At 37.1% G+C, this 23,973-nt stretch overlaps 2 protein-coding genes across 5 annotated transcripts in view; one reads left to right on the top strand and one right to left on the bottom strand.

Annotated features, from left to right (window-relative positions):
* Positions 1-5,102, top strand: part of LOC112045232 (short-chain dehydrogenase/reductase family 16C member 6) — an 82,963-nt gene extending 77,861 nt beyond the window's left edge. Inside the window, exon 7 of the mRNA XM_024081338.2 lies at positions 1,629-5,102. Within this exon, the coding sequence (XP_023937106.2) occupies positions 1,629-1,806 (178 nt within the window). The 3' untranslated portion in view covers positions 1,807-5,102. The remainder of the gene's footprint in view (positions 1-1,628) is intronic.
* A 35-nt stretch (positions 5,103-5,137) lies between these two features.
* The window catches only part of LOC112045271 (integrin beta-nu), a 31,889-nt gene continuing 13,053 nt past the window's right edge, over positions 5,138-23,973 (bottom strand). The window contains exons 2-13 of one of the 4 annotated variants that reach the window (XM_024081384.2): positions 21,262-21,400; positions 18,906-19,063; positions 17,944-18,109; positions 17,529-17,673; positions 15,800-15,989; positions 14,776-14,897; positions 12,493-12,822; positions 11,461-11,633; positions 10,762-10,953; positions 9,191-9,360; positions 8,344-8,535; positions 5,138-7,159 (exon numbers count right to left, since the gene is read on the bottom strand). In XM_024081384.2, the coding sequence (XP_023937152.2) occupies positions 6,774-7,159; positions 8,344-8,535; positions 9,191-9,360; positions 10,762-10,953; positions 11,461-11,633; positions 12,493-12,822; positions 14,776-14,897; positions 15,800-15,989; positions 17,529-17,673; positions 17,944-18,109; positions 18,906-19,063; positions 21,262-21,400 (2,363 nt within the window). In that variant the 3' untranslated portion in view covers positions 5,138-6,773. Of the gene's footprint in view, positions 7,160-8,343; positions 8,536-9,190; positions 9,361-10,761; positions 10,954-11,460; positions 11,634-12,492; positions 12,823-14,775; positions 14,898-15,799; positions 15,990-17,528; positions 17,674-17,943; positions 18,110-18,905; positions 19,064-20,067; positions 20,125-20,204; positions 20,337-20,356; positions 20,400-21,261; positions 21,401-23,973 lie in introns of those variants that run through there. The other 3 variants (XM_024081385.2, XM_052887260.1, XM_052887259.1) reach the window with 3 other exon arrangements.

The following is a 23,973-nucleotide window of genomic DNA, read 5'->3' as shown; positions in this document are numbered from 1 at the left end:
TCGATATGCCGGTGTAAACAGGTAATTCGACACTATTAACTAGCACTGATCTAGTTAGTGGTTAATGAATTAAAGTTAAGTTAAAATTTCATTACGTACATGGTGGTATAAGTATTTTGGCTGCGAAAAATCAGTCCTGCGTTCTGACCATCATCTAAAACAGGTCGGTGAAGATCGCCTTAAACACGGGATCTTAGACCATTTCGATTAGATAACACTGTACAGATAAAACTGCACAGTAAAAACTGAAGGTCTGTAGCTCGCATTACTGTAGTGCGAAATACAATATTTATTTCAACAAACATTGGGCGTGAGAGTCCGCTGTTATAGAAGACCATTGTTAACTGTTTATTGTAAGTACTGGTGAATGGAGTAATTACATCCATGCGTAAATGATGAACACCTGAAAATATTCAAGTCATTATTTTAGTTAATAATATTAATAAATTTATTTTGTAAAATAGGTAACCCATTGCTACGAGTAGACATGTTATCAGCAGAGAAAGCTCTGCTCAAATTATCTACTCTTTCTTTTTTTCGTTTCTGGCAATCGAGCAGAGATTTCTTACACTGCCTTTTATGTAGCAGAGTTTGAGTTCAATCAATGGTTTCCAATTTACACATTTATGCGTTTCTTTTTAGGAATTTATTTACGAGTATTACATACATTAGCTTTATGTTCTTTGGCTATCTTTACGTTAGCCCATTTCGGGCGAACGCAACGACCTAACGTCTATCATGCTAAGCTAATAAAATACTAAACTTTTCTTCCTTCCAAAAACTTCCCAGTAAACACTCTCAGGACGGATTTGGGAAGCTTCTCACAAATCCAGCGGGAACCATATATTTTTTTGAAAAAGTATTATATGTATTATGTTGCTCAATCTCAGAAAAATCGGTTCAGCCCATTCAATGATTATGAAAATGCGCCCGGACAAGGCAGACAGACAAAAGTTTTAAAAAGCTAGCTTGTGTTTTAGTATCATGTAAAGCATTTGAGATAATATTCTTATAGGTAAAGGAGGCTTAGCTGTGTTAAAAATAAGCTAATTGTGATTTGAAATTACATAATAGGGTGGTTAACTCATATCAAATTTAATATAAACAATATTCATTTCGTGTAGTACAGAGAATAAGGGTCCCAATATTACGATATTAATAAATAAAAGTTTTAAGGATTTCTTATATAAATTAATTTAAAAATCATGTTTTTTTAAATTTTCCAAACGTCAGAAACGTTGTCGTTCATTTTGTGACGTCACAATGTTCCTTGATATATTAAACATAAAACTAATAATAAATTGTTAACTAATATTTTTGTCAAACGCTCCATTTGCAAAGGGTTTGTAAACGTGACGTCATGAAACAGTTAAAATATAGACCGTCATGGGCGACAGGTGTTTTGGCTCGTATTGTCAAAAAAATATTAAAAAATTAAATTTTCATGTAATCACGTCTCAAGAAAATATGATATCTTTTTTTCAATCTAGTAGATCGAAAATGAGTAATTTAAGATTATTTAAGAAAAACATACATACAGCTGAACGTAGAACCTCCTCCTTTTTGGAAGTTGGTTAAAAAAGTGGCATTCTAGCCTATTATAATCATTGCTTGTTATTTCGTTGCAGGCTCGTGCCATGGCCGTGTATATCTGACCTGATACGCGGCTTAGTGCCGGACGCCGCGCCCGAATCCATGCGCATCACTCATCACCGGGTCAAACCGGAAGAGATCGGGGACGTGGGCAAGAAAGACTCCCGCCCCATGACCGTTGTACCTCCAGCCAGACACGAGAGAGAAGTTTGACCTGTTTCATACCTCTTTAGTTCGAACGATACGATAGGGCAATTGTGGTGTTTATAATAATGTTATAATTCCGGGTGTGTACGGTTTTTAGTTTCACAATATTATGTTTACTGTTTTTTTTTTTATTTAATAGTAATTTGTGGTTACAGAAGTATTCGATCATAAATGTACTAGTTATTTTGTATTCTGGAAATGATAGGAAAAATAATTTTAAAATGAATTAATACAAAATATTTGGAAGTTATTAGGTTTATATTTTGAGAAAGTGTGAAGGCGTGAAACAATGAATTCTATAGCTTTTTTGTAATATATTTAAGAGTTTAATGTGTAAGGTTAGCCAAGGACCATTGAAGTTGCCTTATTCACAATGCCTTATTAAATATAAATAGGAAGTAATCGAATTTGAATGATATAATATATAATTGTTGTACGATTATTGGTAAACATATATCGATTGCCTGTAAAATATTGTTAAAAAAATGCTGAATGGAATTAATTTTCATATATTTAATATGCCGTGGTAGTGGGGTAAATATTCCATAATGAGAAAAAAACCGTTACATTACAATTAAATAGCTTAATAAATCGTTCAAATGTACTTGGTTTCGTTTCTGCTTCGTAAATCTATAATTAAAATTTTATGTTTTGGAATGCCTTATTTATGAATACCACCGTATTCAAAACCGCGGTTTTCAAAGAGAATTCACGAAAAATTAAGTACTTACCTACTTTCAAAATGAATTTCATCCGTGCTACAGACGCAGTTAAATCGTACGTGCTTACTATCAATCAGTTTCGACTGTACAGTTTTTCTAATGATATTACGATTAGATTAAACTGTACACTTAAAACTGCACAGTAAAAACTTGACACGGGTTACGCTCAGTACTTAGGAGTATACAATTTTAATCTTATTTTAAGTCGTAATGTTGTATGTATTTTTTTATAAATGACAACGTATTACTTAGTCAAAATATCGTGTCACAAACATCTTAGGCGTGTATTTGCTTGAGGGGTGTCTATTAATAGATTGACTCTATTTGATGGGAGATGTTCATGAGAGTAGGAGGTATCGAGTTTAATCGAGTAATATATAATTTTATCTCTTTAAAAACAATGTAGGTAAAGTTGCAATAGTAAAGTTTAAAAAATGAATAAAAAAAATTATAAATCTAACTTACAAAACAACAAATTTTGAAAATCTCACCAAAGACTTTGGACTTTGGAGGAAAAAGTCTAACGATATCTCATGTTATCTCACCAAGTGGGTGAAAGGGTCAATAATGGGTCAAGTTATTAATGGATGACCCCTAATAGAATCACAAATAACAATAATTATTGTCAAGGTTACTTTTTAGATTGTACAAAGTCCATGCGGCTGTATTTTTTTTAATGGGGTATTTTAGTGTATTGTTAGTGTAAGTATAATGTGATAGTTTAAAACAACAATGGTTATATTGTATCATAAAGACGATAATTACGTCGTTCTATAATTTATAATTATGTTCGTTAATTATACCGTAACATGCTTGCAACGGGAACGCGCGGAACAAACGCGATGACAATGTTTAAGTCACAGACAGTAATCATTACCGAGAACCACCAATGTTCATTTTCTATAACAACCGCAAAGCAAATCCTTACATCGGTTTATAATGGTTTGTACATTTTCTTGTTCATTTTCTTGTTCAGTTACAGTTTCTTTTTCGTTTGTAAAATAGAGAAGGTGTTGATATTATTAGGCATTTTGGCGTAATTACAAAATGAGGAATTCTGAATAAAAAAACATGTCATAACCAGTTGCGTGCACTTCATAGATGCATTAACGCAATGCATACCCTTGCAAATTCATCATGACCCTGTATTGGAGGAGAAATTTCTCATTTTGTACCTATATTGCATACCCTAGTTAAAAACTTGTGCACGCCACTGGTCGTGACGCTTCCTTTCACCTCTGCACCAATAAGAATGTACCTTTTCTTCACCAGAATATGGCCATTTTAGTAATTTCCCCAAAACACTATATGTTGTATATGGATACTTTGTCGAATACCGGTCAATATCCTACACTACATATCTTACACTGTAGTGTTTCTACATTCAACTATATAGTTTCAGATATCTAGCGGCAACACTAGTCTCTATATATTTTCGAATGGGATACACCATTTCTATTGCCTTTATATTAGAACTATGGTGACATGTTTGGTATTTTTCTTAGACACGATACATTTTTTGCTCTGGCGTATTTCCCGTGGCCAGCAGGTAAGGTATATGTTGCTCAATTACAAGGTTTTATATTATGTACCTTTTGTTTTGTACATATACAAATAAACATCACGATATCGTCAAGTAGAAAATAGTCTATGGATATTTTAGTCTTCCATTTTATTAAAGTGCCGTCAGCCGTGGAAGGCAATTGTGATATAATTTTATTAATAAAGAATATCGGTACAAGTATCGGCAAATAATTTAATTTCAAATTCAACTGTCGAGTCGAGGTATCGAAGAAAATGAAATCAGATTTTTTTTTGATTTCCTCATTTTCTTCGATACCTTTCGATTTAATATTTTTATTAAGTCGAAAATTTAAACGAATAAATTGTGTAAATGCTTATAAATATAATATTGTTTTATGCAATAATATATTCCATTTTAGACTGTTAAGAGGAAAGAACCCATCTGCAGCAGATAATAATCTGAGTATAAGACGACTGAATGTAAAGTATTTTATATCAAAGTAAATATTTCAATGAATTTTTAGCATTGGCAATAATTATATTTATTGATATATTTAATTTGATATAAATAAAACTATAGTCTTTTCATAGGTCCACCTATGTAGAACAACACGAGCGGAGAAGGGGAGTGTTGGTCGATTGTCAAAGAATTCCTTAACCCTACGCCCATTGGCCACAAGTCCAGGATTCTGCTCGGAATTTTTATCTATTACTACGCGATGAACCCGGCACCCGCACGGTGAATCCATGGAATGCTAAGACATTCGTCGATAAGAATAAATTATTTGCCGATTCATACATTGATATTAATGCAATAAGGGTTATCTTTATGTACTCGTAGTTTTTGTGCTTGAATGGTTTAGACCATTGTTTTGGATTATAACGTACTTGAAGACAATTGGTTTTTAGTGCCTATACCTATTTAGATGATAAGAGAAATTTTTAAACTTACTAATTTCTTTAACCTTGTAATTTGTCATTATTTTTAAAGGTTAAAAAAGTTTTTGGGAAATTGAGATTACAATAATTCAACGAAATAAACATTATGAAAAATCACGTCATGACTTTTATTTAATACAAACATCGATTTAATTGTAAAGCAATAAAATTATTAAAACTTAATTAATTATTAGAACATTTAAAAGATTTAGGTAACAAACAAATGCATTTATAAATACTCAGAACTTACTTACTAACGGTCGATTTTAATAGTTAACAAATAAATAAAATAGACCTACCGATTTAGATAATTTTTATAGTAATTATTGATGGACTAAGCAGCTGGCAATGGAAAACTATCAATTTTTAGTACGAAATCCGGCATACTCGTACGAAATATATAAACTCATATTTTATTTATTTGGGTTAAGTAATAAATGATAGAAAATAATCACATGGTCAAACTATCATTAATGATAGTTAATACTGGCTAATAATCATTTAGCCATGAGATTTATAGACAACATACTCGCAATGTATTTTTCAACATAATAAATTTGATATAAACATTTTTCATCTATTGAAAAGATGGGTGAAGGTCGTTTCGAATAATTCTGATCTTCTACTATATAAGTATTTGTTTGTATAAATTATATCTGCAGTCATAAATTAAGAAGCATAAATAAATATAGCTAAGATAAAGGTAACTAACTGTACTAACTAACCTTAAATATAGAAACGAACTTGGCAACATCTAATAAAATAAAAAAATTGTTCGTTTTAACAAATAAAATAAGTACAAACGCAGAATCTCTCTAAACATTTAGTAGATTTACACAAACAAAAATAAAAACATAATGTAACGAAGAGATATATTAATTAATAATGCCCATGAACAAACTATTACATACCTATTTCTGATTTTCACACGATCTAGAGTAGTTTTATAGGAAAAACCTGACCTACCTATGAGTTGTGGATGGTGATAAACCAAGGATGATTAACTCCATTTTACAAATTACGCACAATAAAGTCAATAAGTACTAAAGAAATGGTCTTTATTATCTGAATATTCAAGACAATATATCTCATCATTAACAACCTATATTCGGCTCACTGTGGAGCACGAGGCTCCTTTCAGAATGAGAGGGGTTAGGCCTTAGTCCACCATGCTGGCCAAATGCGGATTTGCAGAATTCATACACGTAGATAATTAAATAAATTCTCAGACGTAAGCAGGTTTTCTCACGATGTGTTTCCTTCACCGTTTGTGACACGTGATATTTAATTTCTTAAAATGCACATAACCACAGAAAACTCATGTACCTACAAGTACATAACTTCGATCTTACGCCCTACGCAGAGATCATATTCACTGGGCTATTATGTTGCATATCACAATATATCTTGCTTGCAAACAATTCAATTAATTATGTTAAAAAAATATTAATCAATAGGTTACTATAACTTCTTAAGTTCAATCATAAGCTTATCTATAGCAAAGCCACTACATATCGCTATTGCTAAATTGGAAGTTGATAGCACGTTTCTATTATTACCACTAGCTACAACATATGTGATGATTTTATGATGATTATGACTCAAATAATAGCAAGATTACGTCATGATAAAAACACAATTTTTGTACTAAAATACTGACAAATATTAAAGGCACCGTTTGATATTTTATAATTCGTATGAAAATCCGGTATTTCGAAATAATTTCAAGAGGCCTACTCCTATGTCCTGAGCATCCATCGACTGATGTCTTTGAAGAAAATAAACAAACTATAAGTCGTGTCGATCTCTCGGATACGACTCTGGTAATCTGAACTCTGAAATTGGCGACTTGTACAGAGGGTTCAATTCTTGCATGTTCTTCCTGCTCTCTTGGGCTTCTTGCATAAACTTGGCGTACGCCCGTCTGTCTGACACGACTTGGGCTGACTTGACCCCTAAAATAATTATGACGCCGATGGCTATGACGCACATCATAATTATCAAGGCGTTTGTCATAATCATCGCGCTGGTTGGCTGTGTGCACTCTTTGGCTATGATTACCATCTCCATAGCTATCATGGATTTGCCGGCGGCTCTGTAGGTGTATCTATATTCACAATTCAAGCTGTTTTCTTCTTGGCGCAATATACACGTTGTGTCGTTTATATTTGGGGCTGAAAAAAGGAATTATTTTACTACAAACTTTAAAAGCAAACTGTTTTAACTACATTACTTCTTTTACTAATGTGTAGAGTCTAGTCTTTATTTTACTCATTTATGTGATTCAAAGCTATCTTTCAGACCAGTGCGTTACAGCTTTGTGTATATTAATTAGGTACACTTATCATAAGGTGTAACCGTGGTCAAGCAGATTTTATAATTAAAGGAAAAACCAACATTTTAGAAACTGTAAAAATGTGGTCACATTTTAATAAACATAACATGGAAGTGGACTCTACACAAAATTTTTATCCTATACCTATCTATTAAATTCTAACACTGAGAGGTATTTATCGATTGTAACAAGCTGCTTCCATAACAACTATTTCACCACTCGAACAAAAGGTCCTTAAGACCTCATTCGCACGAGAGTTTTTTAACGGACGGAAATTTTCCGGATTATTTGACGGAAAGCGTTCAAATACAACAAAAAGCCTCAAAGTCTTGACTGCGGTGAACTGCTAACTAGATAATTATAGTTTTTTAAATAATTAAAACCACAATCCCTACCTATACATTTAACAAAGACTTTAGAGTTAAACGCGGTTTAATATTTTAACCGCAAAATGTTATCAAAACACTAACCTCCTAATAAATTCATTTTTAAAAGGAAAGTAACGAAAGCAAAGGAGAGAACCCTTCTAAACTAAAGTAAGTATTAACAGCTTTATTATAAGATACTCTTATGAGGTCTGAAGTAGATAATATGTCATTTCTCCGATTTATTAGATTATAGTAGTAGGTACTTCTCCGAAAGAGCTCCGTCAGTAAGAGCTCTACTACGAATAGGTACTACTAATACTAAATACATAATTATTTTTTGTGCATTTCTACACATACGTATTATAATATATAACAGTCAGTGTTGGTTGAATTATGATGATAATTATCAAAAGTGTCGCAATTCTCTAAAATTAAGATTGTCAGGTTTCCAGGCGAAATGTCAGGTGTCTCATATATCTATAATAACAAAAAAGTGTATGTCTCGAAACGCTCGACAGAAGTGATAACTTAAACCTGCTGCCGTATGCGTGAGAGAAAGGGAAGCTAGACAGACTGGCGCCGTAACGCGTTACGTTACAAAGCGGTTTACCCTACCATAAGAAGTTATTACTTCAAATATGTTACAAAATAATACCTTCATTCATCCTTTCGCTAACCGTATAGTTAACGTTTCCAATGGTACAAATATCTGTGCAACTGCTGTTCAAATGGCACAGGATGCACGGCTCTGCGTTAGCGCACAAAGGATTCACACAGTTTGCACAGGTTTCGCAGAACGCGCCCGAGTAGGCTGTGCCTTGGTCTGCTTTGAAACATTTACACTGGCCTAAAAATATATGATAGATAAAGTAGATATTAACAATTAATATTATCATCATCAGCCGATGGACTATCTCTGCTTATAAGGAAATACAAATACACCCGTTCCTCGGTTTGGCTCTTCGAACTATTTGATCCGCCTATAGCCAATCTAGATTTCCCATTTGTAAAGCTATGTTGGTGACTTTGGTTCTTCGGCGGATCTTCTCATTTCTGATACTTCGAGTATAGTTGGGTCATTATAATAGGTAATACGAAGAATTACCTCATAATCTAACAAACTCTGGATCTACTAAACCGAATTTGAAAATTCTTTTACCAATAGAAAGTCATGTTTTGAGTGACACAAGCAAAATTTGGTGAGCGAGAGAGCATGCGAGCAACAAGAGTTAGAACTGAATGTTCTAACTCTTGTTGCTCGCATGTTAGTGAGCGCAGACGAGTGGGACAAATGCGCGAATATGTTCCGAAAATAAAAAGTTTAGAGTGAAATAAGACAAAGGTAGGAAATACGATAACGGATCTGGGGAGTTGGGGGAGGTTATTTTGGTCCGTGCGAATCGGACATGGGCCTGTCTGAAAAAAATGGCTTAATTTTTCCCTATATTCACTGTATTGTCATGGAAATCGGAATAGGCGTCGGCTAGTGTTCAATAACTTACCACAAACACATTCGCCATGTCCAGAGCACACATCGTCAGAGCCAGGCGCGACGCACGTGTCGGTACTCTCCGTACAATCGCAGGAGTCTCCGCTCCAGCCGTTGACGCACGCGCACTCGCCGCAAACGCACACGCCTCGCTCTATGCCACCGCACTCTACGTTGTTCACTCTAAAATATTACAACAAATAACTATTTGTGTCTCGTTCACTTCAAGATAACCGTGGACGCCATCATAAAAACCTCACTATTAAGTGGAAAAGGTAAGCAAGAAAAACACACACACAGACCGACCGACACACACCGACTCATAAACACACACTCACGTTCATTCACTTACATTCAACTTGCGAATTTTTAAATTAATTTTATACTTGTTTTCTTACTTGTGATTTACTTATTAATATTTATTTATTCATTATCATTTCTTTTATAAATTATTTTTCATTTTCACTTATTATACCTACTTTATATTGTAACTTTCTTTGTAAATATGTTTGTACATAATTTTTTAAACGCTGTTAGTTACAAGTAAATAAATAAAAATTCGCAAGACACGCTATTGCTTAGCAAGTTCGTTGATGACACTCCCATGATATGCGGGCGACGGGGAGGGAAGGGTGTGAAGACTAGAAGTGGGGTGCATCAGTTGTGGGTTTATCTTTCATTAATTTTTTGACAGCTGAGCGGCGTTGTGAACCCTGCCTTCTGCCAAGGCTGTGTGTTCAATGCTCACAACAAGAAACTGATAAGTATATATTTACCAGTGTCTGAGTGGTTTATATACCTATGTAATATTTGTTTGTAAATAATCGTTAGATTTGTTTTCTTTGGATCTAGATAGCGATGTGTGTATTGTCCGTGACACCCATCTCTAATAATATTTCTTCATCTTAATTAACAGCCCATATTCGGGTTAGGCACCACGCTGACCCAATGCGGATTAGCAGACTTCACACACGTAGATAATTAAGAAAATTCTCAGTTAAGCAGGTTTCCTCATGATGACACGTGATTTTTAATTTCTTAACAAGCAACACTTACTACCAACGATGTAAGAAGAAAAAACTGGTAGATAGGTTACATAAACCTCATTCGATGTTTACAACTGGCACACGAAAATTATTTCAGCAGCGGTTTGGCATGGTGGCATAGTTTTATCATGCCAATTGCGGCCCACGTATAACCTATCTACCTCTTTCTAACATCATTGCTTTATACCCATATATGTCTCTCATTTATTTATTACTTCTTTTTTTTAAATTTTTAACAATATAAGTAAAAAATACAAAACATTATTAAAAATTTATAAAAAAAATTCACTCTCCCGCTGCGGGACATTTGAGTGCCCAAGCAACCGGTGGTCAAGGCTCCAGAGTGAGGAACCTCCTCACAATACGCGCCGTCTCAAGAATCACTGCCTTTTGTATCCGACTCTTGATCCAACAGTTAAGCGAAAGCTTCTTAAGGTGTTGGTCGAAGCTTTTCGCTATAAGACTGAAACAACTATCGGGACAATAATAGTTGACTCAACATTCCACATGGCGCTTACTACCCATTATCCTTACTCACCTACTTTTCGGACAAGCCTTACACTGGCAGTAGCGACCGTTAGAGCCAGCGTCGCACTCGCACTGGCCACACACACACTCCCCAAAGCCTGAGCACAGAATGGCGCGAGTCACATTGGGCTCACGACATTGAGATGATAAAGCAGCCGAGGCGGCTTCGTCTTCGATAGAGCAATCACATTTCGGACCTGACCTGAAAATGTAACGTAAATAAATGTAACCTTAGTAAGTACATTTATTACAAGTAGATTCAGTTTACTTTGTAGCGTATCCATACTGATATTTAGTTTGTAGCTAATCCATAAGTTGATAATGTCCCCGTAAGTCCCATGCACATGTCGACACTAACAACTTGAGAACATATTTTTAGCTTTACTACTAACCCAATGCATTTTGTAAAATATAAAATCAGTTGAACATTAAACGCGAATTGATAAGCACGCTTTTCTTTGCCAATCACCTTTGTCCACACACGGCAAAACTTTTTGAATTTGGCTTTGCCTCATTGCACAAAATTCACTCGTACTACAATGGCCTTCAGTACATCACAGTGGCATAAATAACTATTAATTGCGATTGCTCCAATATCATTGCTATTGTTTGACATTCTTCTATCTCTTCTCGGTTCGTAGTGAGGTTAGGCTTTCTGGTCTCATTGCATGGTTTTATGAAGCTTCGTTAGAGAATGAAATGCTCTCACCATCCTTTATTACACCGGCACACGCCGCAAACTAAGTGTGAGTTGGGAGAGCACCTGAGCAGGATGCCCTGCTGCGAGTCGCCCTCACAGTCGCATCCGCACTGGATCTCCACCTCCAAGGTCAGGGAGTCCTGACCCAACTGACTCTCTGATATTGTGATCGTTTGTTTTGACTGAAAATAAAAATTTTATTTTTGATCATAGTGCTTCTAAGGTCGCCGTAAAGTAGATACCTCAACATCGCATTCGCTCCAAAAAGCGCTGGCTTTCTCGATGTTAACATCGATAACGCCGATATGGGGCAAAGTAGGCCAGTTTTTACAGGAAAGTGGACCCACCTGGTGGGACAAAGCTAAGAAAAAAAGGAGGACATCTTCCTTGAAGGCTCAGCCCCCAAGCAACTGGTGATCAGGGCTCCTGATTAAGGAACCTCCTCACATTACTCACCGTAACAAGAATTCAGCCTTGTGCATCAGACCTTTGATTCAAGTGAAAGCATCTGAAGATATTGGTTATCATATAATATTAACATATTTACTAGCTACCTTAATCAATAATTGTATTCGCCTATATTTTGACAGGAATGATGATGAGTTTATCCAATGATAACAGTATTTAATATAATCTATGTTTTCTGTTTTCTTTCATATCTTGTGCGTTTGTATATTGTATTCAAAATTAAAAATAACGTCAAGGTTCTACGTAACTATTATCCTATATGCGTTATTACGCATTTAAGGTAACAGTTAATTCTTCTTATGGTTAAAAAGAAAGGTTGAGGCATTGCTAATACGTAGGTATTTATATAGCTGCAGATACTTTCCTACAACTTGATAACCCAAAAAACTTGAAATGTGACACCTTCGTATTGTTGGTAGGTAGGTCGTAGATACACGTAACAAATAAATTCCTCAGTCGTAACACTTTTATCAATGGAATCAGTAATTCTTGACCATCCAAATTCCAGTTACCACCGGTTCGGTAGGCGATTTCTCGATATGTCAGAGTAAGCTTATCTAAAAAGTCGATTACCTTTTTGTATTCCGGACAAGATTCCAAACTGACATGGGCCTCGTAATTAAGAGTCATGCCATACTTGACGCCGGTGCAACGTGTTGCTTCATCAATGGAACCTCCTTTCACTCCGCAATCGGTTAAGTATTTAACCTTTACAGGGCCCGCGACTGAGTCGTCTTCAAAGTTGACAACGCTCACGATGTCTTCATATCCCAACTTGACTAGCTTCAGTATATTCGAACTGTCTCTCTCAAGTTTCGCGACGTAGGTATAGTCTCTTAGCAGTTCGTGCAAGCTGTCGTAATGGCTTTTCACGTCTTCTGTGACCGCGAAAATTACGTTTACCTGAAAACGGATTTAATAACTTTAATTACCTATGTTATACTTAAGTATCTACAACTCATTGTATTCAATCTTAGTTATCAGAATCTGTGTTTGTCTTTCTTCTAATTATAGTCGTGTATCTATTACTGTGAATTTCAAAATCAAAATTCATTAATTTCAAGTAGGCTTATTTTACAAGCATTTTAAGAACGTGAAGTGTGACTATATGTAAAGAATTTTTAAACCACCGGTTCGGAAGGCAGGTATAAATTTAAAGAAAATACGAACTTCTAGACGGCCGCCGTGGCGCATTGGTATGCGCAGTGGATTTATAGGAAGGAGGTCCTGGGTTCGATAACCGGCTATCCAAATGAGGTTATCTTAATTGGTCTGGGTCTGGCTAGTGGGAGGCTTTGGCCATGGCTAGTTACCACCCTACCTGCAAAGACGTTCCCAAACAATGTCGTGTATAAACCGAAAGGGGTGTGAATTTTCTTCTTCCTCCTAACAAGTTAGCCCACTTCCATCTTAGATCGCATTATCACTTACCATCAGATGAGATTGTAGTCAAGGGCTACCTTGTAGTGAATAAAAAAAATATAAATCGATTGATGTATGAGGTTTGATTACTAGCTAATTGATTTTCATCAACGATCGGAAGTCAGAACAACTTGAAATATTTTTACCAACCTGCGAAAATTACTTATTACAAACAACATTCTTATTTTCAAAGGAATTTATTAAACAACATAAACATTAAAGTGTGCGTTGTTTGCTTTCTCCTACAAACAAGGCAATGTTATGAACAGATTACGTTTTAGATATGTATTCACAAGAAGGGCCCGTATTCCGTATTCGCTTGTAGACACGAAACAAGTACAAACAAAGCCAGTTTACTTTCCCGATATCAGATGAATCTGCGTAACCGAACCAACATAATCTGTACCCTCAAACAATGTTATATTTTAGAATGAGGGCCTGCGACAGTCAGATATACCTCATTTTAGGAAGGATCAAAGTCATTTATGGAGTTTGGACTTTGGTAGCTTTGGAAGGTAGCAGGAAGCAGGTTTTAAGGGTCTAGAATCTAGATTTTCGAAGTATTAATCTTTTGATATTTTCTAAGGTATATCCAGGTTTTAAGGGACCAGGATCAATCGTCCAAGTATAAAAGGTAATTTTTGGATATTTTCTACTGTATATCACGAGGAATCATGTCTTCAATCACCAGACCTTTAGTTTCGAAGCAACCTTTCGTAGAGATCCTTGAAGTTTTCTTAAACGAAATCTTTAACGGTGTTTTTCGAAGCGTTGCCACGACTGACGACTGGGGGCATGATATTTCATGTTATGCCGAGGAAAATATTTAAAAATACGCTTTATACTTGAATTTCTCAGGGTCGTAAACTCCTTTCAATCTTTCGCGAGTCAAAGTAGTTGTGCGGAAATAGCGGTCCCGGTCCAGTCTTTGATGGAGTCAAGACTTTCTGCGACCAATGCCTCTTCTACCGACAACCTTACCGATCAAGAAACATGTTGATGATGTGCCCTTGAAACCTGCTACATTCCAAAACCATCCGGTTCAAACCACCATTGGCCACCATACTTATCTATGGTAAGAGCTTAAGCTTCTTGACGGCCTCCGTGGCGCAGTGATTTGCGCATTGAATTTACAAGACGGAGGTCTTGGGTTCGATCCCCGGCTGCCCCGAATAAAGTTTTCTTAATTGGTCCAGGTCTGGCTGGTGGGAGGTTCGGCCGTGGGTAATATCACCTTACCGTACCTCCAAGAGTGTGGATTTTCATTCTACTCAAGTTAGCCCGCTTCCATCCAAGATTGCATCATCATTTCCTATTGGTAAGTTTGTGGTCAATAGCTAACTTGTAAAGAATAAAAAAAATAAACTAACAAACTTTAAACATTCATAAATTAAGGTATATCTGGCTCTCGCAGTCTTCTACAATGTTATTTACCTTGTACTTATCTAACAGTCGGTACACTTGCGCTATGGACGGATAATCGTATATACCGGCAACGGAATAGTAACCGTTTTTATCTAGATGGCATTCTTCGTCGTTTTTCATTGAAGCACCACCTGTGAAACAATAACAAATGATTAATGAAACCGGCGATGCGTCGCGAAGTTTATGGGCATTCGTTTAGATGGATCGTTTTTGAATCGCCATGTGACATAAATTGATGGTCTCCGTGGAATGTTTTGTGCATCAAATTAATTAATGTGTTCTAAAATTGGATAAACCATGTAGGGAGTTTCAATGGACACTTTGAATATAACCCTAGTTGATTAAGTAGACTCTAGACAATATCAGCAGTATATTGTTACTAGCGGACGCCTGCGACTTCGTCCGCTCTTAGACCTCCATAATCCAGCCCTCTCGAAAATCCGTTCTTAGTGTATTTCTACTACCTATGAACTACCTCTTTGCCAAATTTCAAGTTTGTACGTCAAGCGGTTATCGAGATATCGTGATGAATGATTAACATTTATATATTAGGATTATAATAAAAGTTTAAAATCTTGATAAGAAGACAACTACGGAAGATGTCTCTATTTGATAGAATTTTGTAACATTACACTTGTACTTTTCGTAATAATTTTGCGAAGATTGGCTAGAGACATTTTCTAAACTTTTATAAACTCGATCTTTCGTTACATGAACATTTTTCTATAGCAATAATCAGCGTTCACCATCATCAACAGCCAATTTTAAAGGTTCTCGTTATTGTAGAGGACTTGGAGAATAGTACCTACCACACTGCAGTAATGTAAATTGGTACGTTTAGCATTAGCATGGTTTAAATTTAACTGTACTAACTGCCCAAGCCTGGATACCTACTGAGAATTTCTTGTAAGACAGGAAAAATCTATAATTAACTCGTCCCAGGAATCTAGTCCAATACCCCATGATCCGCATCTGCATAGACTAATCACTGGATCAATGAGGCAGTCACTAGACCAACGAGACGTTTACTCACCTAACTTCCCGTCTCCCGCAGTATGCATCAACCCATCCGACAACAGTATGACAATTTTCCTGCTATGCGGCGACCAGCCAACTTGCTCGTCGCAGGTGATAGCTTGCACTAATGCATCTAACTGCGCCTCCGCGTTGTCCAGGTTGGCTGTCACTGAGCTTCTGTTTACTTTCTCTATAAACTCATTTACCTTAGAAAGATCAGATAAATTAAGTGTATGTGTGCCTATTTATATGAATAAAATAATGATAATGGCTAAGGTTATGTAACGAATAAACTCAAAAACGAATTAACCGATTTCAAAAATTCTTTCCCCTCAAGAAAGTTACATTATCAGGAAGTAACATAGGTTATATATTATCGCTGTATAAAGGGAACCTCATATGCCACCTGCCAATAATTCACAAATTACACCCGAAGTAAAAAAAATGCTATGTAGCAAGCAAAGCAATCATTGATGTAGAATATAATAGCGAGAAGAAGACCCCCTATGCCCTTTATAACGAGGGAGGCCTAGGCCTCTAAATAGGCTGATAATAATGAGTGAATATATAAGAGAATGATAATAATAGCGAGACCTAATAACGATGAAAACAAAACATGAAATAAACACAAAATCACTTAAAATAAACTCAATGACGTATTGTATTACGTCAGCTGGTAGGTTTTTATATAATTAAATGTACATTTACTTCACAGCAGGACATTTATTTGTAGGGTGTGACTGAACACGACTTGGATGGATTTATGTTACACTCGCATCACAATATAGGCTTTACTTTAACATGAACTTATTGCAAGATATGGACCATATTCTAGTACGAGTAACTACCAAAAGTTTACAACTTTACAAGTTGAAATTTTAATAATGTATCAGGCTTTAAACGGCTTCTGCAGTACCAGGCCTCCCTTATAGCAGAGGAGATAAGGCTTAACGTGCTCTCTCTTTTAACAACTCCCAATTCCGAGCTCTAAGGGGTGAGAACTTTTACTAAAAATTTCTTAGAAGGAAGAAAAGCTCAGTATTAGGTAAATAGCCCGGACCTCGTGATTCTAACCACAAAGACTAAGTAAACCGACACGGCAGTTTAAAAAATTAACAAATTATGTAAAGTTTTACAAATTCCCCGATAATGAAATTGTTCGTCATACAACTATCTCGATCAAATCAGCTTTCTAAAATCGGCATAAAAAGTCGCATTATAATCGGCACATTTAATTATCTATATTTAAAAAGTCGCATTTAAAACGAAAGCTAGGATACCCACAGACATACACGTTAAAACATAGGACACTCGTCTTTTTCCTCAGTTTCGTCACTTTTTTTAAAAGGGTCATAAATTGTTCATTAGCGTTTGAAAAAAAGTATATTATTATTTTTTAACATTAAAAAAATATTTTTTTTTTTGACAATACTAGCCACAACGGTGTTGGCTATGAAGGTCTATATTTTAAATGTTTCATGACGTTACGTTAACACTTAACACTAAACCAAACGGAGTGTTTAACAAAATTAATTAATTAATAATTATTATCTTGACGTTTATTCCTTTTTGTGATATCAAGTAACATCGTTTGGGTACATAATTTTCAAATTCTATGAAGTTCTTAACTTTTATTCATTTATTTCGATATATTACGGACCTTTATTCCATATACTACACGAAATTAATATTGTTTATATTAAAGATATAAATCAACTAGCCTATTATTGCATTAACATATTCACCTGATTAGTCAGAGATAAATGGTGCTTATAACTGTAAGTGGCTTCGCAAGCCTCTTCTTCCACGGCGCAAGGGTTTTCCAATCGACGTGGATCCACGCTAATGAATGGCATAATCGGCTTTTCCGCGAAACTGCCAAAACCTAATCTGGAATATTTTTTTTAGCTTAATCGTGGCCTTGACAGACAACTTTTTGACAAGAATGAACAAAATTTTCTTTTAGATGAAAGAAAAACATTACCGGACGGTCTTGGGACGCTCGAAGGAAGTGGTACTTAATATAAACCTGCTGCCGTTAAACAGAAGGGAATCCAGACAGAGTTACTAACGTAACGCGTTACGAAGCGGTTTACCCTCCTATAAGAAGTTATCACTTCAAAAATATTTTAGATCAATAAAAGATATCAAAAACTTTACCTAAAATTATCTGTAAGGTTCTTCAGCAAAATTGGGAGATCGTCCCTCAGAGACACTAGAGTCTCTTTGTCGTCCTTCATAGACCAAGTGAGATCCATCAAGTAATACAAGTCTAACGGGTAATTCTTTGCTGGTCTATAAGAAAACTTGATTATTTTCGTTTCACCTGTAAAATAAAAAAATATAAATAAAAAGAGAGCCCTGACAGCCCAGTGGATATGACCTCCAATTCCGGAGGGTGTGGGTTCGAATCCGGTCCAGGACATGCACCTCCAACTTATCAGTTATGTACACTGTACATTTTAAGAAATTAAATATCACGTGTCTCAAACGGTGAAGGAAAAACATCGTGAGGAAACCTGCATACCAGAGAATTTTCTCAATTCTCTGCGTGTGTGAAGTCTGCCAATCCACATTGGGTCAGCGTGGTGAACTATTGACCTAACCCCTCTTATTCTGAAAGGAGACTCGAGCTCAGCAGTGGGCCGAATATGGGTTGATAATGATGATGATAGATGAAGTAGGTCATGTTTAAAAGATATAAGATAGACTCGTATAAGGGAAGAAAAAGTAAATTATAGTATTACTAACGGACGCCCGCGACTTCGTCCGCGTGGAATTTAGTTTTTCACAAATCCCTCAGGAACGATGGATTTTTCCGGGATAAAAAGTAGTTCATATGTTAATCCAAGCTATAATATATCTCAATACCAAATTTCAGCTAATTCGGTTCAGTAGTCGAGGCGTGAAAGAGTAACAAACATTTGATATCATCAAAATTATCAGATTTTACAAATCTCGGGAAACCATCTATCTATTTCCATTCCAAATTTCAGCCAAATCGCTTCAGCAGTAGCGGCGATAAAGAGTAACAAACATACAAACAAACATCCAAGCATCCATACAAACTTTCGCGTTTATAATACTAGTAGGATTACGAGTATTTAATGAAGTGCACTTACGTGGTTTTAACGAGAAACTAATTTTTTGCGGCTGTATTTGCACAACTGCTTCGGGGCTGTCCGGCGATATGTCTTGTAGTGTGTGATTCTGAACGACATCCCATATCGACATGTATGGACGCTGAATCATATTCTGAGCGCAACCATCTGCGACCAACCTGCGGAAACGAAATTTATATATATTTTTTTTATTCTTTACAAGTCAGCCCTTGACTAAAATCTCACCTGATGGTAAGTGATGATGCAATCTAAGATGCGGGCTAACTTGTTAGGAGGAGGATGAAAATCCACACCCCTTTCGGTTTCTACACGACATCGTACCGGAACGCTAAATCGCTTGGCGGTACGTCTTTTTCGGTAGGGTGGTAACTAGCCACGGCCAAAGCCTCCCAGCCAGACCTGGACCAATTAAGAAAACCTCAACCGACCCAGCTGGGGATCGAACCCAGGACCTCCGTCTTGTAAATCCACTGCGTATACCACTGCGCCACGGAGGTCGTCAAAATATATATTGTATGTATAATAGGGATGATGAAAATTAATAAAAACTTTACTTAAAGCTTTTTTAAGTTATCGATCAATCATAATATTAACATGCATGTGCGTTATATAGTGTTAGATTGAAAAAACAAGTCAAATTGAAGACTATTCATACTTCCTGTCATGTTCAGTTCATAATCAATCACATACATAGACGTCTTGATCGTTCAAACAGGCATGAATCAGGTATGAATGCTAGTCGTGAACAATACCACCACCATGACTACGGTGATTTAAAGTAAATTGTATGCTATTAGAATTTATTGATGACCCATTGTTTTATGGTCATTGGTCATTTTTGAGAACAGATGAAATTCAAACAATGGAAAATGGACAGTAGTTTAGAATTGATTGATTATTATTAACTATATTTTATACATCTAATCAACCAAATAAAAAACGTTGTTATATAAACAATTATTAATGTTTAAAATTGTGACAAAACTGTTTAAATCGGGAGGTGTGGGTCTATAAAAAAATCTTTTATAGTTTTACAGATCATTAATAGATGGCGTCCTATAACTTTTTTTTATTATCTATAAGTATCGACAGGCTCGGCCCCCATGCCTCGTATTCGATGCGTGCCAGTTTGATTAGTGCATGGACGATAAATCACACTTACGTCTCATCATCGTTGCACCGCGGCACACTGGAGCTGTAGTAGGGGTCGGCGCACCAGCGGCAGACAGGCACGGCCCGCATGCGTCGTGCTCGATGCGTGCCAGTTTGGTTAGTGCATGGACGAGAAGTCACACTCACGTCTCATCATCGTTGCACCGCGGCACACTGGAGCTGTAGTAGGGGGTCGGCGCACCAGCGGCAGTGTGCAGCTGCCGATAGGCACGGCCCGCATTCCTCGTGCTCGATGCGTGCCAGTTTGTTTAGTGTTTGGAAGAGCAAGCCACACTTACGTCTCATCATCGTTGCACCGCGGCACACTGGAGCTGTAGTAGGGGTCGGCGCACCAGCGGCAGTTCGCGGCGGTCGAGAGGCACTGCCCGCATTCCTCGTGCTCGATGCGTGCCAGTTTGATTAGTGCATGGAGGAGTAAGTCATACTTACGTCTCATCATCGTTGCACCGCGGCACACTGGAGCTGTAGTAGGGGTCGGTGCACTAGCGGCAGTTCGTGGCGGCCGAGACGCACGGCCCGCATGCGTCGTGCTCGATGCGTGCCAGTTTGGTTAGTGCATGCAAGAGTAAGTCACACTTACGTCTCATCATCGTTGCACCGCGGCACACTGGAGCTGTAGTAGGGGTCGGCGCATCAGCGGCAGTTCGCGGCGGTCGAGAGGCACTGCCCGCATTCCTCGTGCTCGATGCGTGCCAGTTTGATTAGTGCATGGAGGAGTAAGTCATACTTACGTCTCATCATCGTTGCACCGCGGCACACTGGAGCTGTAGTAGGGGTCGGTGCACTAGCGGCAGTTCGTGGCGGTCGAGAGGCACTGCCCGCATTCCTTGTGCTCCATGCGTGCCAGTTTGATTGTGCATGGAGGAGTAAGTCATACTTACGTCTCATCATCGTTGCACCGCGGCACACTGGAGCTGTAGTAGGGGTCGGTGCACTAGCGGCAGTTCGTGGCGGTCGAGAGGCACTGCCCGCATTCCTCGTGCTCGATGCGTGCCAGTTTGTTTAGTGTTTGGAAGAGCAAGTCACACTTACGTCTCATCATCGTTGCACCGCGGCACACTGGAGCTGTAGTAGGGGTCGGCGCACCAGCGGCAGTGTGCGGCGGCCAACATACACGGCCCGCATGCATCGTGCTCGATGCGTGCCAGATTGATTAGTGCATGGAAGAGTAAGTCACACTTACGTCTCATCATCGTTGCACCGCGGCACACTGGAGCTGTAGTAGGGGTCGGCGCACCAGCGGCAGTGTGCAGCTGCCGATAGGCACGGTCCGCATTCCTCGTGCTCGATGCATGCCAGTTTGTTCAAAATTTGCTGTTGAACTGTAACATAAACAGTCAATGATTAAGTAGCTATTTTGAAGGCAGGTAAAACTGCGGGGAGTAGATAGTTATACCTAATATACTAATAATAAAACTACAATGTAAGAAGGTTCGAGGATGTCAACATAATCATCCTATTTTGATCGCCTCACTAAAGTTTAAGGTACCTACAGATTTTCCATTTTCCAATAGGAGAGCTGGTTTTAGATTTTGACCCACCACGCTTCTTCGTTGTGGCTTGGCTGACTTATGGTGATAATGGTCACTAATAACGACTGACAACGGCTTATAGGTACATTACATTTACATTTTTTTATTAGGAATAAAATTCATATGAACTTCTTTCTATAATGGGATAGTGACAGACTCCTACCGCCTAAAACCCTTTTATCTTCAAATTGCTGGTTTACCGTGTTTCTACCATGAACAAGGAATTTTACTTTAAGCTCTTCTATCCGGAAATCAGAAAGGAAACCCCGATATATCAAAGCCTCGCCTCAAGCCAGGACTCGAACTTCGGATGCCGATAAACGTAACCAACCATGTTAAGCATCGGGCCAAAGAGATAGTTAACTAATTTTATTATCACCCGAGACAAATACAACAATAGGAAAACAGCCGGCATTTAAATAATGCACAGATGTTATGGCATAGAAAGTGATGTTTTGTACCGTCACTTGGTATGAGAGAAACACATATTTGATAACGCTTTCATTTTTACTACTTGGTACAATCCAATGTCGTAAACTATTTTTAAGGCCGAAGCTTTTGGTTTTAGTGTCAATTAATTTAACATTCTAATAAAAAGCCCATCAATTCATCTACATTTCCGTATGTGGTTGCAGTAAGTATTGCAATTACCAATTAACAAAATGGTGCTAGATGCTAAACATATTACGAATTACATTTCATTTTTGAAGTGATAACTTCTTATGGGAGGGTAGAAGCTTTGTAACGTAACGCGTTACGGTGCCACGCTGTCTGGCTTCTCTTTCTTTCACGCATGCGGCAGCAGGTTTAAGTTATCACTTCTATCAAGGGTGCCGAAAAGAAAACAGATTCACACAACTTTAACATTCTCTTTCATATTTAAACTATATTTTCTATCTATACTTAATATTATAAATGCGGAAGTAAGTTTGTCTGTCTGTCTGTCTCGCGGCTAAACCGCTGAACCGATTTGAACGTAATTTGGTATAGAGATAAAGTGGACCTTGGGGCAGAATATATATAGGCTACTTTTTTCCCGGAATAATCCATGGACTAAAAAAAAACAGATTTTACGGGAACGAAGTTGCGGGCATCCGCTGGTTAGAAAATAAATAATTTATAATTGTTCCGTACTGGAACACAATAAAAATAAAGTATCATCTATAACCAACCTTGAGGAAGTTTCAAATGTCATTATTTTTTATAATTCTTATATGACTAATTGCTGTGGGCACGACCTATAGTAAAGGAATCGTTCCATTTGAACAATATATTCAGTTACCCGCAACCAGTCGAGCGGCTATCAACGCATTCCCGTTAAAATAACCGTATCGCGATAAAAGGACATACTATTACTAATCTTCGTTGTGCTATCAACTTATCTATTGTGAGGTGACATATTGTGAAGAAAACCAACATATCAGCGACCTACTTCTGCCGAGAAGACGACGGACCAGGCCTGGCTCCACGGGACACTCCACTCGATTCAGGTTAGTGTCTGCAGCAAAGTCTTTTACGGAACATAATTTGATCCAATCGAGCCGGATTTCATTTCCTCCAGGTTGTGTTACCTCAATACATTAAAAATTAAAAACTAAATTTCTCATAAACATTAAAATTTCCAAGCGTTTTTTGTCGGTTCCACTTGTCATGCAACATGGCCGACAACGCTGCGTTTGATGTTTACGAAAGAGAAATAATCATTTCAGAATTAAGAAGAACATTAGATTTAATATCCGATGAAGATCAGTTTCGTGCGCGTTTACCAGATTTAACCATACAACATCGCAAATTTAGTAAAATTCAAACAAAAATTGAAAAATCATTCATAAAAGCAAAGTGTTTTGACAAAGATGAACAATTAAGTATTCGTAATGAATTTAACGATTTATATTTTGAAATATTAAAACATTCAAACAAGTTAAAGAAACAGGATGACGAGCATAGACGTTCGAGTACATACCAACGTCACTCAGTTTGTTTTCAAAACACATCACACATGAATAAATTACCCAGTCTCCCTTTGCCAACGTTCTCAGGTGAAGTTACTGACTGGCAATCATACTATGATCTGTTTTGTTCTTTGATTCATGACAATCTTGCCTACACGGATGTGGAGAAATTTCGTTATTTATTGCTTACCTTAAAAGACGAACCCTATAACTTGATTAAATCGATACCCATTACCGAGGATAACTATAACATCGCCATTGACACTTTAGTATCTCGTTACGATAATAAAAGAATCATTGCATCGAAACATTTAGATAAAATATTAGATTTAAAACCATGTTCAGAAAAAATATCGGGTCTTCGGGAACTACTTAATATTTACCAAGAAAATATAAAAGCATTAGAGACAA

This window comes from Bicyclus anynana, chromosome 19 (assembly GCF_947172395.1).
Source record: "Bicyclus anynana chromosome 19, ilBicAnyn1.1, whole genome shotgun sequence".
Taxonomy (NCBI): Eukaryota; Metazoa; Arthropoda; class Insecta; order Lepidoptera; family Nymphalidae; genus Bicyclus; species Bicyclus anynana.
Note: the sequence above shows the minus strand (reverse complement) of the source record. Positions and strands in the feature narration are given on the sequence as shown.